Below are 12565 nucleotides of genomic sequence, written 5' to 3'. Positions count from 1 at the left end.
AATAGGAATGGCAGTACAGGGCTTTTAGATCAACTTTGAGAAGAACTACTGAGCAGGGAAAGCCACTGGAAAGAAATAACTAAGGGAGAGGGTAAAAGTACATGTTCCGGACATCATCTCCAAAAACATTAGCCCTCCCCACCAGTTGCTGATAGCCTCACAGAAATCAGTTCACTCTATAAATCCATTTTCAGAACAAAAAATTTCTGGACATAAGATTCAAAATGGCAACTTCAGTAAAGCTAGTCCTCTCCCTCCTCCCATTTCTCCCATGAGATATAATAATTTTATAGATATTTTTGTTTACATTCAGACCAATGAAATAATCACCGGACAATATCAGAATCTTACTATTGTACTTCTACCCCCATTTCTGGAACCTCAGGAATATAGGGCCTAACACACAAACTCAGAAAAGTTTAATAATTCATTCGGTTATCGGCCGCATGTTCAAATTTACTATCAGCATCTAAATTAGTGTTTCTGAAAGTGCATCTTAAGCAACCTGCACCAGAATCCTCAGGACTTTTTATGTTTAACTTTGATCCTTAGAGATTTCCATCACCACCAGACCTACTAAACCAGAATCTGTGGGGCAGAACCCGAGACATGGCATTTTTAACACGCTTCCAAGGGTGACTTTTATACACATTCAAGTCTGAGAACCACTAAATTAAACTCACTGACTTCTTTGTTATGTTGTCCCCAAGATAGTTATCTTCATTGGATGCCAGTCCCTTCTCCTTTCCAACTTAAGTTATTTCCTAATAAGACACAGGAATTAACAAACACTCCAGTTCCCCACCAATATTACAGTTTAAGAGGAAGCAAGAAGTTAGGAAAGATCAAAGAACATGCACGATTTTAAGTGCTTTAGAGCCTCTAGCACATCCCAAAAACAATCACGTTAAGAAGGGCAAAAGTCCGTAGTTATCCAAAGGCTCAGGACCAAAATGATCCCTTCCCTTTCTCTACCTTCTTCACCATAAGCAAAGGCATCATCTTTGGCAAGTCCCTGACAGCCATAAGGTATTATTTCCTTCGGCGACCGCCAATCCCATTTAGAATGCATTCCTTACTTCTTCACAGAGCTGCTTTATGATTGGTGTAAAAGCATTTCACATACAAAATCAAACGCACACCCACGCACGCCATTACAGTCTCCTGGCCTCCTCGGGTTCCAGGGGCAACCTGCTACTGTCCTTCTCCACCCTTCGACCCCTCCGTCCCTTAAAAGGCTCTTTGACTCACAACCGCCCACCCCCACAACTCGGAGCAACCTTCCCCGCTCCTCGGCTAAACCCCGCCCTCTCCAAACACCGGCCTTTCCCACTCCCACGCGCGGCAGCAGCCCCATCCCCGGGTCTTGCTCCTGAACTCCAGCCCTCGGGAGACCTTTGCCCCCGGTTCTCCCCGGTCGAGCCCTCGGCGCCCCTCCTCCCACCCGGAGGCATGCCCTCCCCCGACATTCCGGGTCTTGGCGGCCCAGGCCCGGGGGCCCGGCCAAGCAGCCAGCCTCCCATTTTCCACCTCCTCCCTGCGTTGTTTTGCAGGGGCACGAGTGCAGTCCACCCTCCAATTTGCCTCCTCAGCTCTCTCTCCTTCGGGGCTGCCTTCCTTACCCGCATGCTGCAGGGTTTCGGCGACATCGCTGGCAGGGCCAGATTCGGCCCGGCTGCCGCCGTCCGTGGGAGAGGAGGGACAGCCCCGGTTATGGGAGCACTTCATGTCGCGGAAGAACTTCTGGGTTTCGCACAGGTTCTTTCTCAGCCGTCCCAGGTAGCGGCGGTAGCGACCGAAGCCCCGGCATAGTTCGCGAATCATTCCGCCGCCTCCAGGGCCGGGACCCGAAACGCACTCGCTCGCCCAGGGTACCTCGCCGCCCTCCATCTCCTCAGCCCGCTGGGTCTTCGCGGCTCGGTCCCCGGCCGCTGGCCCGGCCTCCTTCCTCCCCGCCCCCCAGTGTTTAAGGGAGGAGGAATCCGCCTCCTGACGCCCCCGTCTGCAGGCGGCCGGGCTTCCAACCTCCATCACCGCCCTTAAAAACAAACTAACCCGCAGTGCGCCGCGAGCGGAACCTTTATCTTCACTGTCCAGAATTGGGAGGGAAAGATCAGTGGGAGGACACCATCGCGGCGAGGTCCCCTGGGATTTGTAGTCTGTACTTAATCCGCGTTCCAAAACCCGGAGGCCGAAGAACTGGAGACTGGGGGTGTGACTGCTCCCCCTTTGGTAAAAATCTCACCCGTTCTCGTGTTTACACGGTGTCCTAATTTAAAAGCATTTTGCTACTCCCTACATGAATATCCATGAACAGAGGGTTGAGCTGCAGAATCCGTACCCCAGCAGAAGTGGGGCACCCTTACTGAAATCAAAGAGCGATAGATTTTAATAGCGAAGAAAAGGAAGGAAACATGACAGAGGCTAGTAATATTTCCATGGTTACCCTAAATGGCTCTCCCATTTTCCGATTATAGTAGATACTGGGGAATAGGCTGAAAATGCCCTGGAAGTAGGGAAATCCCTCATATTTGTATCGTGTACTGCATTTCCAACTTTCCTTCTCCAGGTGGGGAACTGTTAGGATGTGAAGTGGTCGAATAAAGAGCTGTAAACTGAAGTAGTTCAATTGGTTTCTTGCAGTAGGGAGACTGGGCTGAGTAAGGGGAAGTTGAGGTTTGTAGACTTCCAACCTAGTTCTGAGTTTGTTAACTCGGCTTCTGCTAATATAGACAGCGTTCACTGACACAGAGACTGTCACGGAATCCTAGATACAATCACAAGGGAGGCAAAATTTGACAATCATATCTTTTTCAATTACTGCTTTCTCTCTTCTCTAGACTCAAAGCCCTCCTGTCTGTCTCTTTCTCTTTTTTTAATTAGAGCAGTTGTAGGGTTACAGAAACACCATGCAGGAAGTACAGAGTTCCCATATGCCCCCCTCTCACACAGTTTATTAATATTTTGCATTGCTGTGATACCTTTTTTACAATTCATGAAACTATTTTAATTATGCTATTGACTTTAGTGCACTGATAACATTAAGGTTCACTCATGTTGTACAGTTCTATAGCTTTCTGTGTGTGTGCACTAACTTATGTTCAACTCTAACTTTCCCTTTTCTCTTTTCCAATATAGAATTCTCTGGTGTTAATTATATACTCAAAGTTGTGCCTCCATCCCCATCATCCATTGCCAAAACTTTGCATCACCCCAAACAGAAACTCTCCTAAGTCTTCCTTGCTGTGGAAAGACTCCATCTCCCCGCCCCCACCCCCACTCCAGACCTCTTCTCTCACTGGCTAGATGGGGTTGTGTGAAGAGCACTGCGATTGAGTCGTGGATTTCAGTCTTAACTCCTCCACTGACTTGCCTTGGGAACGCTGACAAGACTGCATATTTCATCATCTGTGAAGTAGATGGACTGGTTGATCTATAAGCCCGCTCAGCTGTAAAAATCGGAATACTGCTTCAAAGTTTTTACTACTGTCTCCCAACCACTCTCTTGAGTACAGGGTGCTAAGGGCTAAGTGATATCATGTTTATCAGGTTAATGTAACTGATATGAAGGCTTTACCTTTTCAGGAGCTTTTAGCATTTTATAAAAAGCGACCATTAATTCAAATTGATTTCTAACTGGTAAATATGTATGAAGGCTGCTTGTAAGGAGAAAACATTATGTACCTCCTCATGTACTCTCTACTTCTCCTCTTTCTTGGTCATTTATTTTCCACTGCCCATTCCTCATCTTTGCAAGACCCTCATGCAACACCAAAAGGCTTAGTAAATCTGAAATGAAAATACAAAATGTAAAGTTTCATACAAGATGGTTGACACTATTTTTAAAAATAAATGAACTGTAACACAGCAATGTGTGATGATTTGCCACACACAAATTTCTAGCAAATCAGATGAGAGAGCATTCAGGCTTGAGTTCTCCAGAAAAGGAAATGGGAATTAAGATCAATCTTGAAGAAAAGGTAAAATTAGGGTAGGAAGAAGTAATTAAGAAAAGCATTTGAGCACTAGGTCATGGAGCCCATTTTTTTTTTCCTTTAATAGTTTGAACAAAAATTGTCTTCTGTGGGATTAAAAAATTACTGTACTGTATGTACACAAATTTTCCCATTTAACCACTTTCATAAGTACAATTCAGTGATATTATTTTCACAATAATGTGTTACCATCACCACCATTCATTACCAACGTTTTTCATCACCCCAAACAGAAACTCTGTACCCATTAAGCAATATCTTCCCACCTAACCCTTTCTTAGCAAGCTGTATACTTTGTCTCTATAAATTTGCATATTCTAGATATTTCAAACGAGTGAAATCATACAATATTTGTCCTTTTATGCCTGGCTTATTTCACTCAACATAATGTCTTTAAGGTTCATCCATGTTGTAGCATGTTATCAGAATTCCATTCCTTTTTTATGGCTGAATAATATTCCATTGCATGGATATACCACATTTGGTTTATTCATTCATCCATTGATGGGTTGCTTCTATCATTTGGCTATTGAGAATAATATTTTTATGAACACTGGTGTACAAATATCTGTTCAGATTCCTGTTTTCAAATCTTTGGAATATATAACTACAAGTGAGATTGCCGGGTGATACTATAATTCTGGTTAACTTTCTAAAGAACTGCCAAACTGTTTCCCATAGTGGTTGCACCATTTTCTTTTCCCACCAATGATGTATTAAGATTCCTACTTCTCTGCATCCTCACCAACAGATATTTTCTGTTTGGTTGTTAAATAAGAACCATCCTAACGCCTGTGAAGTGTTAGCTCATAGTTTCGATTTACATTTTCCTTATGGCCCAATGATGTTGAGCATCTTTCATGTGCTTATTTACCATTTGTATATCTTCTTTGGAGAAATGTCTATTTAAGTCATTTGCTCATTTTTAAATTGGGTTGTCTTTTTGTTGTTGAGTTGTAGGAGTTCTTGATATATTCTTTATATTAAACTTTTATCAGATATATGGTTACCAAATATTTTCTCCCATTCTGTAAGTTGTCTTTTCACCTTGTTGATAATATCCTTTGATGCACAAAAGTTTTAAAATTTAAGTCAAATTATCTATTTTTTCTTTTCCCTGTGCTTTGGGCATCGTTTTTAAAAATCCATTGCCTAAGACACACTGGTTTGCTAATGCTGCCAGAATGCAAAACACCAGGAATGGATTGGCTTTTATAAAAGGGGGGTTATTTGGTTACACAGTTACAGTCTTAAGTCTATAAAGTGTCCAAGGTAAAGCATTGACAATCAGGTACCTTCACTGGAGGATGGCCAATGGTGTCCGGAAAACCTGTTAGCTGGGAACGCACGTGGCTGGCGTCTGCTTGCTCCCAGGTTGCATTTCAAAATGGCATTCTCCAAAATGTATACATCAGCTTCCAACGACCATCTTCAAAATGTCTGTCTCAGCTACCGCTCCTTTCTCAACTCCTGTGTGTTCTTCAGAGTGTCCCTCTTGGCTGTAGCAAGCTTGCTCCTTCTGTCTGAGCTTATATAGTGCTCCAGTAAACTAATCAAGGCCCATGCTGAATGGGCAGGGCCACACATCCATGGAAATTATCTAATTGGAGTTATCACCTACAGTTGGGTGGGTCACATCTCCATAGAAACACTCAATCAAAGAATTACAGTCTAATCAACACCAATACATCTGCCCACACAAGATTGCATTAAAAAACATGGCTTTTTCTGGGCGACACAATATATATACAAACTGGCACGGACTCTTCTGAAGATTTTCCCCTATGTTTTCTTCTAGGAGTTTTATGGTTTTAGCTCTTATATTTAAGTCATTACTCCATTGTGAGGTAATTTTTGTATGTGGTATGAGGTAGATGTGCAATTTCTTTCTTGTTCATCTGGATGTCCCATTTTACCAGCATCATTTGTTGAAGAGACAATTCTTTCTCCATTGGGTGGACTTGGCACACTTGCCAAACATCGATTGGCTATACTACATGGGTTTATTTCTAAACTCTCAACTCTATTCCATTGGTCTATTTGTCTGTGCTTATGCCAGTACCACACTATTTTGATTACTGTAGCTTTATAGTAAGTTTTGGAATTCAGAAGTGTGAGTCCTCCAACTTGATATTTGTTTTTAAGATGATTTTGGCTATTTGGATCCCCTTGCTATTCCATAATAATTTGATGAGTGACTTGTCCATTTCTGTCAAGAAGGCTGCTGAAATTTTGATTGGGATTGTGTTGAATCTGTAAATCATTTTGGATAGTATTGCCATTTTAACCATATTGTCTTCTTAATTCATGATCGTGGGATGTCTTTCCATTTCTTAGGTCTTCTTTAATTTCCTTCAGCAATATTTTGTAGTTCTCAGTATACAGTCTTTTACATCATTGGTTAAATTTATTCCCAGATAATCTGTTCTTTTAGATGCTATTATAAATGGAATTATTTATTTAATTTCCTTTTTGGATTGTTTATTGCTGGTGTGTAGAAACATAAATGATTTTTGTGTGCTGCTAATGTACTCCGCAACTTTGCTGAATTCATTTATTAGCTCTAATAGCTTTGTTGTGGATTCTTGGGAATTTTCTCTCTATAGAATCCTGTCATCTGCATATAGAGATAGTTTTATTTCTTCCTTTCCAATTTAGATGACTTCTTTTCCTTGCCTAATTTCTCTAGTTAGAACTTCAGTACAATGTTGAACAACAGTGGTAAAAGTGGATATCCTTGTCTGTTCCTGATCTTAGGGGGAAAGCTTTCAGTCTCACTAAGTATGATATTAACTGTGGGTTTTTTTGTATATGCCCTTATCATATTGAGGAAGTTCCCTTCTATTCCTCGTTTTCTGAGTGTTTTTATTGAGAAAGAGTGCTGGATTTTGTCAAATGTCTTTTCTGCATCAATTCAGATGATCATGTGTTTTTTTTTCCCCTTTGTTCTGTTAATGTACTGGAGTCAACCCTTTAAAAAAACATTAATTAGTACTTTAAATTATATCTGTTTTTAAAATAAGTAGTACAGGAATGTGTTATAAAATTAAAATGGTACAAAGGGCATACAAGGAAATAGTAAGTCACCCTTTTATCCTTGTCTCCCAGACACCTAGCTCCCCCCACCCCAGAAGGCAACCACTGTTGTATAGATGATATACCATATACACATATATATAGTTTTGAGACAAATGATAGTATACTACACATATTCTCTTTTGTCCTTATAGACTTCTACCACACATGAAAATCTGCCAAATTCTTTTTATCAGCTGTATAAAATACTACCTTATGGATTGGCATGTTTTATTTAACAAATCCTCTATTGATGGACATTTAGATTTTGCAGTCTTTCATATTACAGTGCTTCAATAACTAACCTTCTACATACATCATTTTGCACGTGTGAGTATATCATACCGCCAGTTTTGATCTACTGAAGGAAAGCAATCATTTGTTTCCTACTATTTAAAATCATAAAGGATATGACAGTGAACTCTTCCTAAATCACAGTCAACTACAAGTAAAAATACTTATTTGAATATCTAATTCTAAGGTCAATGGAGGAGAGTTACAGGAGAAGATTTAAGTTACTATAGGAAAAAGTTTTCTTCAATTGTGTTAGCTTTATTACAGACCTGAGTTCTCGTCCCATCTTGCTACTGTATAAACCTTGGGCAACTCTCTCTCTGGCTATGCCAACTTGAAAGGTGAAATCACTGCCCTCCCCCCTACGTGGGATCAGACACCCAGGGAAGTGAATCTCCCTGGCAACGTGGAATATGACTCCCGGGGAGGAATGTAGACCTGGCATCGTGGGACGGAGAACATCTTCTTGACCAAAAGGGGGATGTGAAAGGAAATGAAATAAGCTTCAGTGGCAGAGAGATTCCTAAACGAGCCGAGAGATCACTCTGGTGGGCACTCTTACGCACACTTTAGACAACCCTTTTTAGGTTCTAAAGAATTGGGGTAGCTGGTGGTGGATACCTGAAACTATCAAACTACAACCCAGAACCCATGAATCTCGAAGACAGTTGTATAAAAATGTAGCTTATGAGGGGTGACAATGGGATTGGGAAAGCCATAAGGACCAAACTCCACTTTGTCTAGTTTATGGATGGATGTGTAGAAAAGTAGGGGAAGGAAACAAACAGACAAAGGTACCTAGTGTTCTTTTTTACTTCAATTGCTCTTTTTCACTCTAATTATTATTCTTGTTATTTTTGTGTGTGTGCTAATGAAGGTGTCAGGGATTGATTTAGGTGATGAATGTACAACTATGTAATGGTACTGTAAACAATCGAAAGTACAATTTGTTTTGTATGACTGCGTGGTATGTGAATATATCTCAATAAAATGATGATTAAAAAAAAAAGAATAACTGAAGCGAGATGCAAAAAAGCTGAAAAAAAAAAAAAAAAAAAAAAACCTTGGGCAAGCCACTGGCCTCTCTGAGTGTTGGTTTTGTCATCCATAAAATAGGGATAATAATAGTCCTCACCTCTTAAGATTATTATGAAGACAAAAATGAAATATGTATGTATAGTGCTTACTACAGGTCCTAGTATATAGAAAGCATTCAGTAAAAGGTAACCAAGATGATGATGGTGATGATTACAAATCTAGGTTCTAATCTTGGCTCTGTGACTTCTGTTAAAAGAGAGAATCTTGTGTTTGTGCTCAAATGAGGATCAAATGAGCCACAGTAAGATAAATTGCTTTAAAAATGAAATCTTGTAAAAATTAGGGGAAGGGCATGGGAGCCAGAAAGACTCTGACCTGAGTTCCAGTCCCAAGTGTGTTACTCACTCACTTTTGATCTGAAGCAAATTAACCTCATGTACGTAGTTACTTCATCTATATAGTGGAAGTAAAAATATCTCTCAGGATTTTGAAGATTAAATGACATAATGTGAAACAGTTAGCACCTTGCCTGGCACAAACAAGTGCTAAATAAAAGGCTTTTTTTTTCCTCCATATCTATAGTAATTACATTCAGAATTATAAATTTTCCCAATGAGGCTAGTATTTCCAAGAATATTTTATTTATTTTTGTCTATGAGACTCTCTACATGACAGTTGATTAACTTGAAGATTTAAGACCTATTTATGAACTGCTAACTGCATTCTATTTAATTATACATCAAATATCATTTCAGTGATGAATATTTCATCAGTGGTATTCCTGGCTGTTAGGATGCAGAGTATGGGAAGGAAGAACAATCAGTTAAAAGGAATTTGATGTAACCCTAACCAGAGATAACCTTTGCTTTACTGCCAAGTAGAAAAACAAGATTTTCCAGAAATTTTCTAGTGAAACTGACCCAAAGTTTCCTAGAAGAATCCTGAACATAGTTCTGCCACAGTTCATTTTCCATCAGTAAAATTAGAAGATTGATAATGCTTTTCCAAGTCTAATCGGCTTTGATTGTTTTTCCATTGAGCATGTTGCCAGAAGGTTCAGTGGAATCCATTTCTGGTTTATTTCTGTAACTGTCCAAAATAAAACCTTGCAACAGTTTTTACTGGACTGGTCCTGGATGGAGGAAGAGGGATAGATGCAAACCTACTCTATTTGTTTCCTAAGGCTGCTGTAACAAATTACCACAAACTGGGTGATGTAAAACAATAGAAATTTATTCTCTCACAATTCTAGAGGCCACGAGTCTGAAATCAAGGTGTTAGCAGGGACTTTCTCCCTCCGAAGGCTCTAGGGGAGGCTCTGTTCCTTACCTTTTCCAGCTCCTGGCAGCTCCTGGTATTCCTTGCCTTGGGGCCACATCACTCCAGTCTCTGCTTCAAAGTCAAATTACCTCGTCTTCTGCCTGTCAACTCTCCCTCTGCCTCACTTTTTCCAATATTCTTGCCATTGGATTTAGGGTCCATCCAGATAACCCAGGACAATCTCACCTCAAGATCCTTAATTATATCTGCAGAACACCCAGGGAAGTGAATCTCCCTGGCAACATGGAATATGACTCCCAGGGAGGAATGTAGACCTAGCATCCTGGAATGGAGAACGTCTTCTTGACCAAAAGGGGGATGTGAAAGGAAATGAAATAAACTTCAGTGGCAGAGAGATTCCAAAAGGACCCGAGAGGTCACTCTGGTGGGCACACTTACACACAATATAGACAACCCTTTTTATGTTCTAATGAATTGGGGTAGCTGGTGGTAGATACCTGAAACTATCAAACTACAACCCAGAACCCATGAATCTTGAAGACGATTGTATAAAAATGTAGCTTATGAGGGGTGGCAATGGGATTGGAAAAGCCATAAGGACCACACTCCCCTTTGTCTAGTTTATGGATGGATGAGTAGAAAAATAGGGGAAGGAAACAAACAAACAAACAGACAAAGGCACCCAGTGTTCTTTTTTACTTTAATTGCTCTTTTTCACTTTAATTATTATTATTTTGTGTGTGTGTGTGTGGTAATGAAGGTGTCAGGGATTGATTTTGGTGATGAATGTACAACTATGTAATGGTACTGTGAACAATCGAATGTGTGATTTGTTTTGTATGACTGCATGGTATGTGAATATATCTCAATAAAATGAATATTAAAAAAAAAATTATATCTGCAGAAACCCTTTTCCAAATAAGGCAACATTCACAGGTTCTGGGGATTAGGACATGGACATACCATTTTGGGGCCACTATTCAGCCCACTTTATCTACCAATATTCTTTTCTATGTCAACATTATCTTGGTAGAGGCTTCTGAGAAGAGCCTGCGACCTTAGTTCTCAAACTTATCCAACAGACTTCATTCTGTATCTATCCACAGGTGCCAAACACAATGCCTAACATGAGTGTGCCCACTATATATTGGCTGAAAGCAAATATTTCTTTCATTTCATCTTCTCTCCTGCCCTACCCCTATCATGAATCTAGTTCTGCAGGGAGGTGGTTTGATGGAGGTGAAGGTTAGGATTCCAAAGCAAAGGTGGAATGAAGCCATCTTAGTCATGGAAACATTCCCCATTCCCAAATTGCAGAAGTGAGGGGAACATCTATGTAAAACGCTTCACCTAAATCTCTAAGTGCTTGGAAAACAAGTCCTGGAACCTGGCTGAGCCACCTTTGTGGGTGTCTGTTTTGGGGGGCTCCTAAAATTTTCCTACAGCTGATTTAAGAAGCACTGATCTAGGACCCTTCTGAAAAATGGGACTTAGTGATCCATCCAGACAAGTTTCCTGAGAACATACACACATTTCCTGCATAGGACTATGAAATTTTTTAAGAGTGTGGAGGAATAAAGGGGAAAAATAGTATTTAATATATAACTACAAAAATAAATTTTAAAAAAGTTTCAACAACCCCATATCCTAGCTTAAAACTTACGATTATTTCTCAGCACTCCTTTCACAATGTTATCCATGACTTAACCAAATTTTATCCATGTAGTTTACATCGTCTTTAATTCAAAAAGCATCCCTGGAAAGATAGATATTCTTTTCCCTATTTCACATATTAGGAAATTGAGGCTTGGGTGAAGTTGTCTATATAGCTAATAACACAGGTTTGCCTGACTCTAATGCCCTTGTTCTTCTAACTACACAATTTTGCATTCTAAAGCTTTCATTTTATATTATTTCAAAAAGATTTTTCATGCTTCTATATACTCATGATATTTTTCTCTTTATAGCAGTATAACACTCCATTATATTATTATGCCGTTGTTATTCACCCACTTCTATTCTTCTTTCAGGTTTTTCATTATTATAAACAATGCTGCTATAAACATTTTTTGTTGTTGTTGTTGTTCATGTAGCTCGTTTTCCTCTTTTGAATGATTTCTTGGAGATAAATTCCCAGGAAGTTATTACTGGGTGAAAGGATACAAACATTTATATGGCTCTAGCTACATATTACTAAATTTTTCTCTGGAAGAATTGTGCTATGTCATTGCATCTTGAAAGAGAGTACTATTTTCTTTCACCAGCAGTCTGTGAGCAGTATGAGGCAAGCCTGAATGGCTTCACCATTGAAAACAGCCCTTTGTCCATATATCTGCTTGGGGATGCCCAGGGTCATATGAGACTCCCTGAATATGATTTATGAATATATATGCATTCTCCAGAATAAGCTCTCACATGAGATGGTGTGATTCCCTCTTCCCAGGAGACTCTTCTTCAATTAAGTTTTCTTTTTCCCTTTGAAGTCACAGGATGAACAGAAGGTTTTTGAAGCAACTGACACTTCCTTTTTGATTCAGATAGTAGTTCTCCCGTTCCCTTGTTGGGAAAAGTTGTGGGAGGTAGCTGTTAGTGTACATTAACTAGCCTATGGTTTGCCACTCCAAACTAGGTGCAAAGAGTTGGGATAAATAACATCAAGGAAAGGAAGTCCCAAAAGTCAGAGCTGAAAACAATTTCAGAAACTGTTAGGAGGGAGAAGAAATGAGGAAAAGTCTTATTAGAATAAAAAAGTTCTGTTCCAACTGGTGGAAAGTGGTTTTGAGATATTTAATCTCTCTCCATCGTAATTATCTTACAGATAAGGAAGAGTACCATCTGCAAAGTAACTTTTGAGGTATTGAAAGGTTTGGATTGAAATTATA

The 12565-nt window shown here is 39.9% G+C and overlaps 1 protein-coding gene across 2 annotated transcripts in view; it reads right to left on the bottom strand.

Moving 5' to 3' along the window:
* Nucleotides 1–2027, bottom strand: part of DSTYK (dual serine/threonine and tyrosine protein kinase) — a 55521-nt gene extending 53494 nt beyond the window's left edge. The window contains exon 1 of one of the 2 annotated variants that reach the window (XR_005215108.1): nt 1623–2027. Coding sequence is in view for 1 of the 2 variants with exons in the window: in XM_037824923.1 (XP_037680851.1) it covers nt 1623–1890 (268 nt within the window). In the remaining variant the exon portion in view is untranslated. The remainder of the gene's footprint in view (nt 1–1622) is intronic. The other variant, XM_037824923.1, reaches the window with a different exon arrangement.
* Between the last annotated feature and the right edge of the window lie 10538 nt (nt 2028–12565).

This window comes from Choloepus didactylus, chromosome 2 (genome assembly GCF_015220235.1).
Source record: "Choloepus didactylus isolate mChoDid1 chromosome 2, mChoDid1.pri, whole genome shotgun sequence".
NCBI lineage: Eukaryota > Metazoa > Chordata > Mammalia > Pilosa > Megalonychidae > Choloepus > Choloepus didactylus.
The sequence above is the reverse complement of the archived record's forward strand: the minus strand, read 5'-3'. Positions and strand labels throughout refer to the sequence as shown.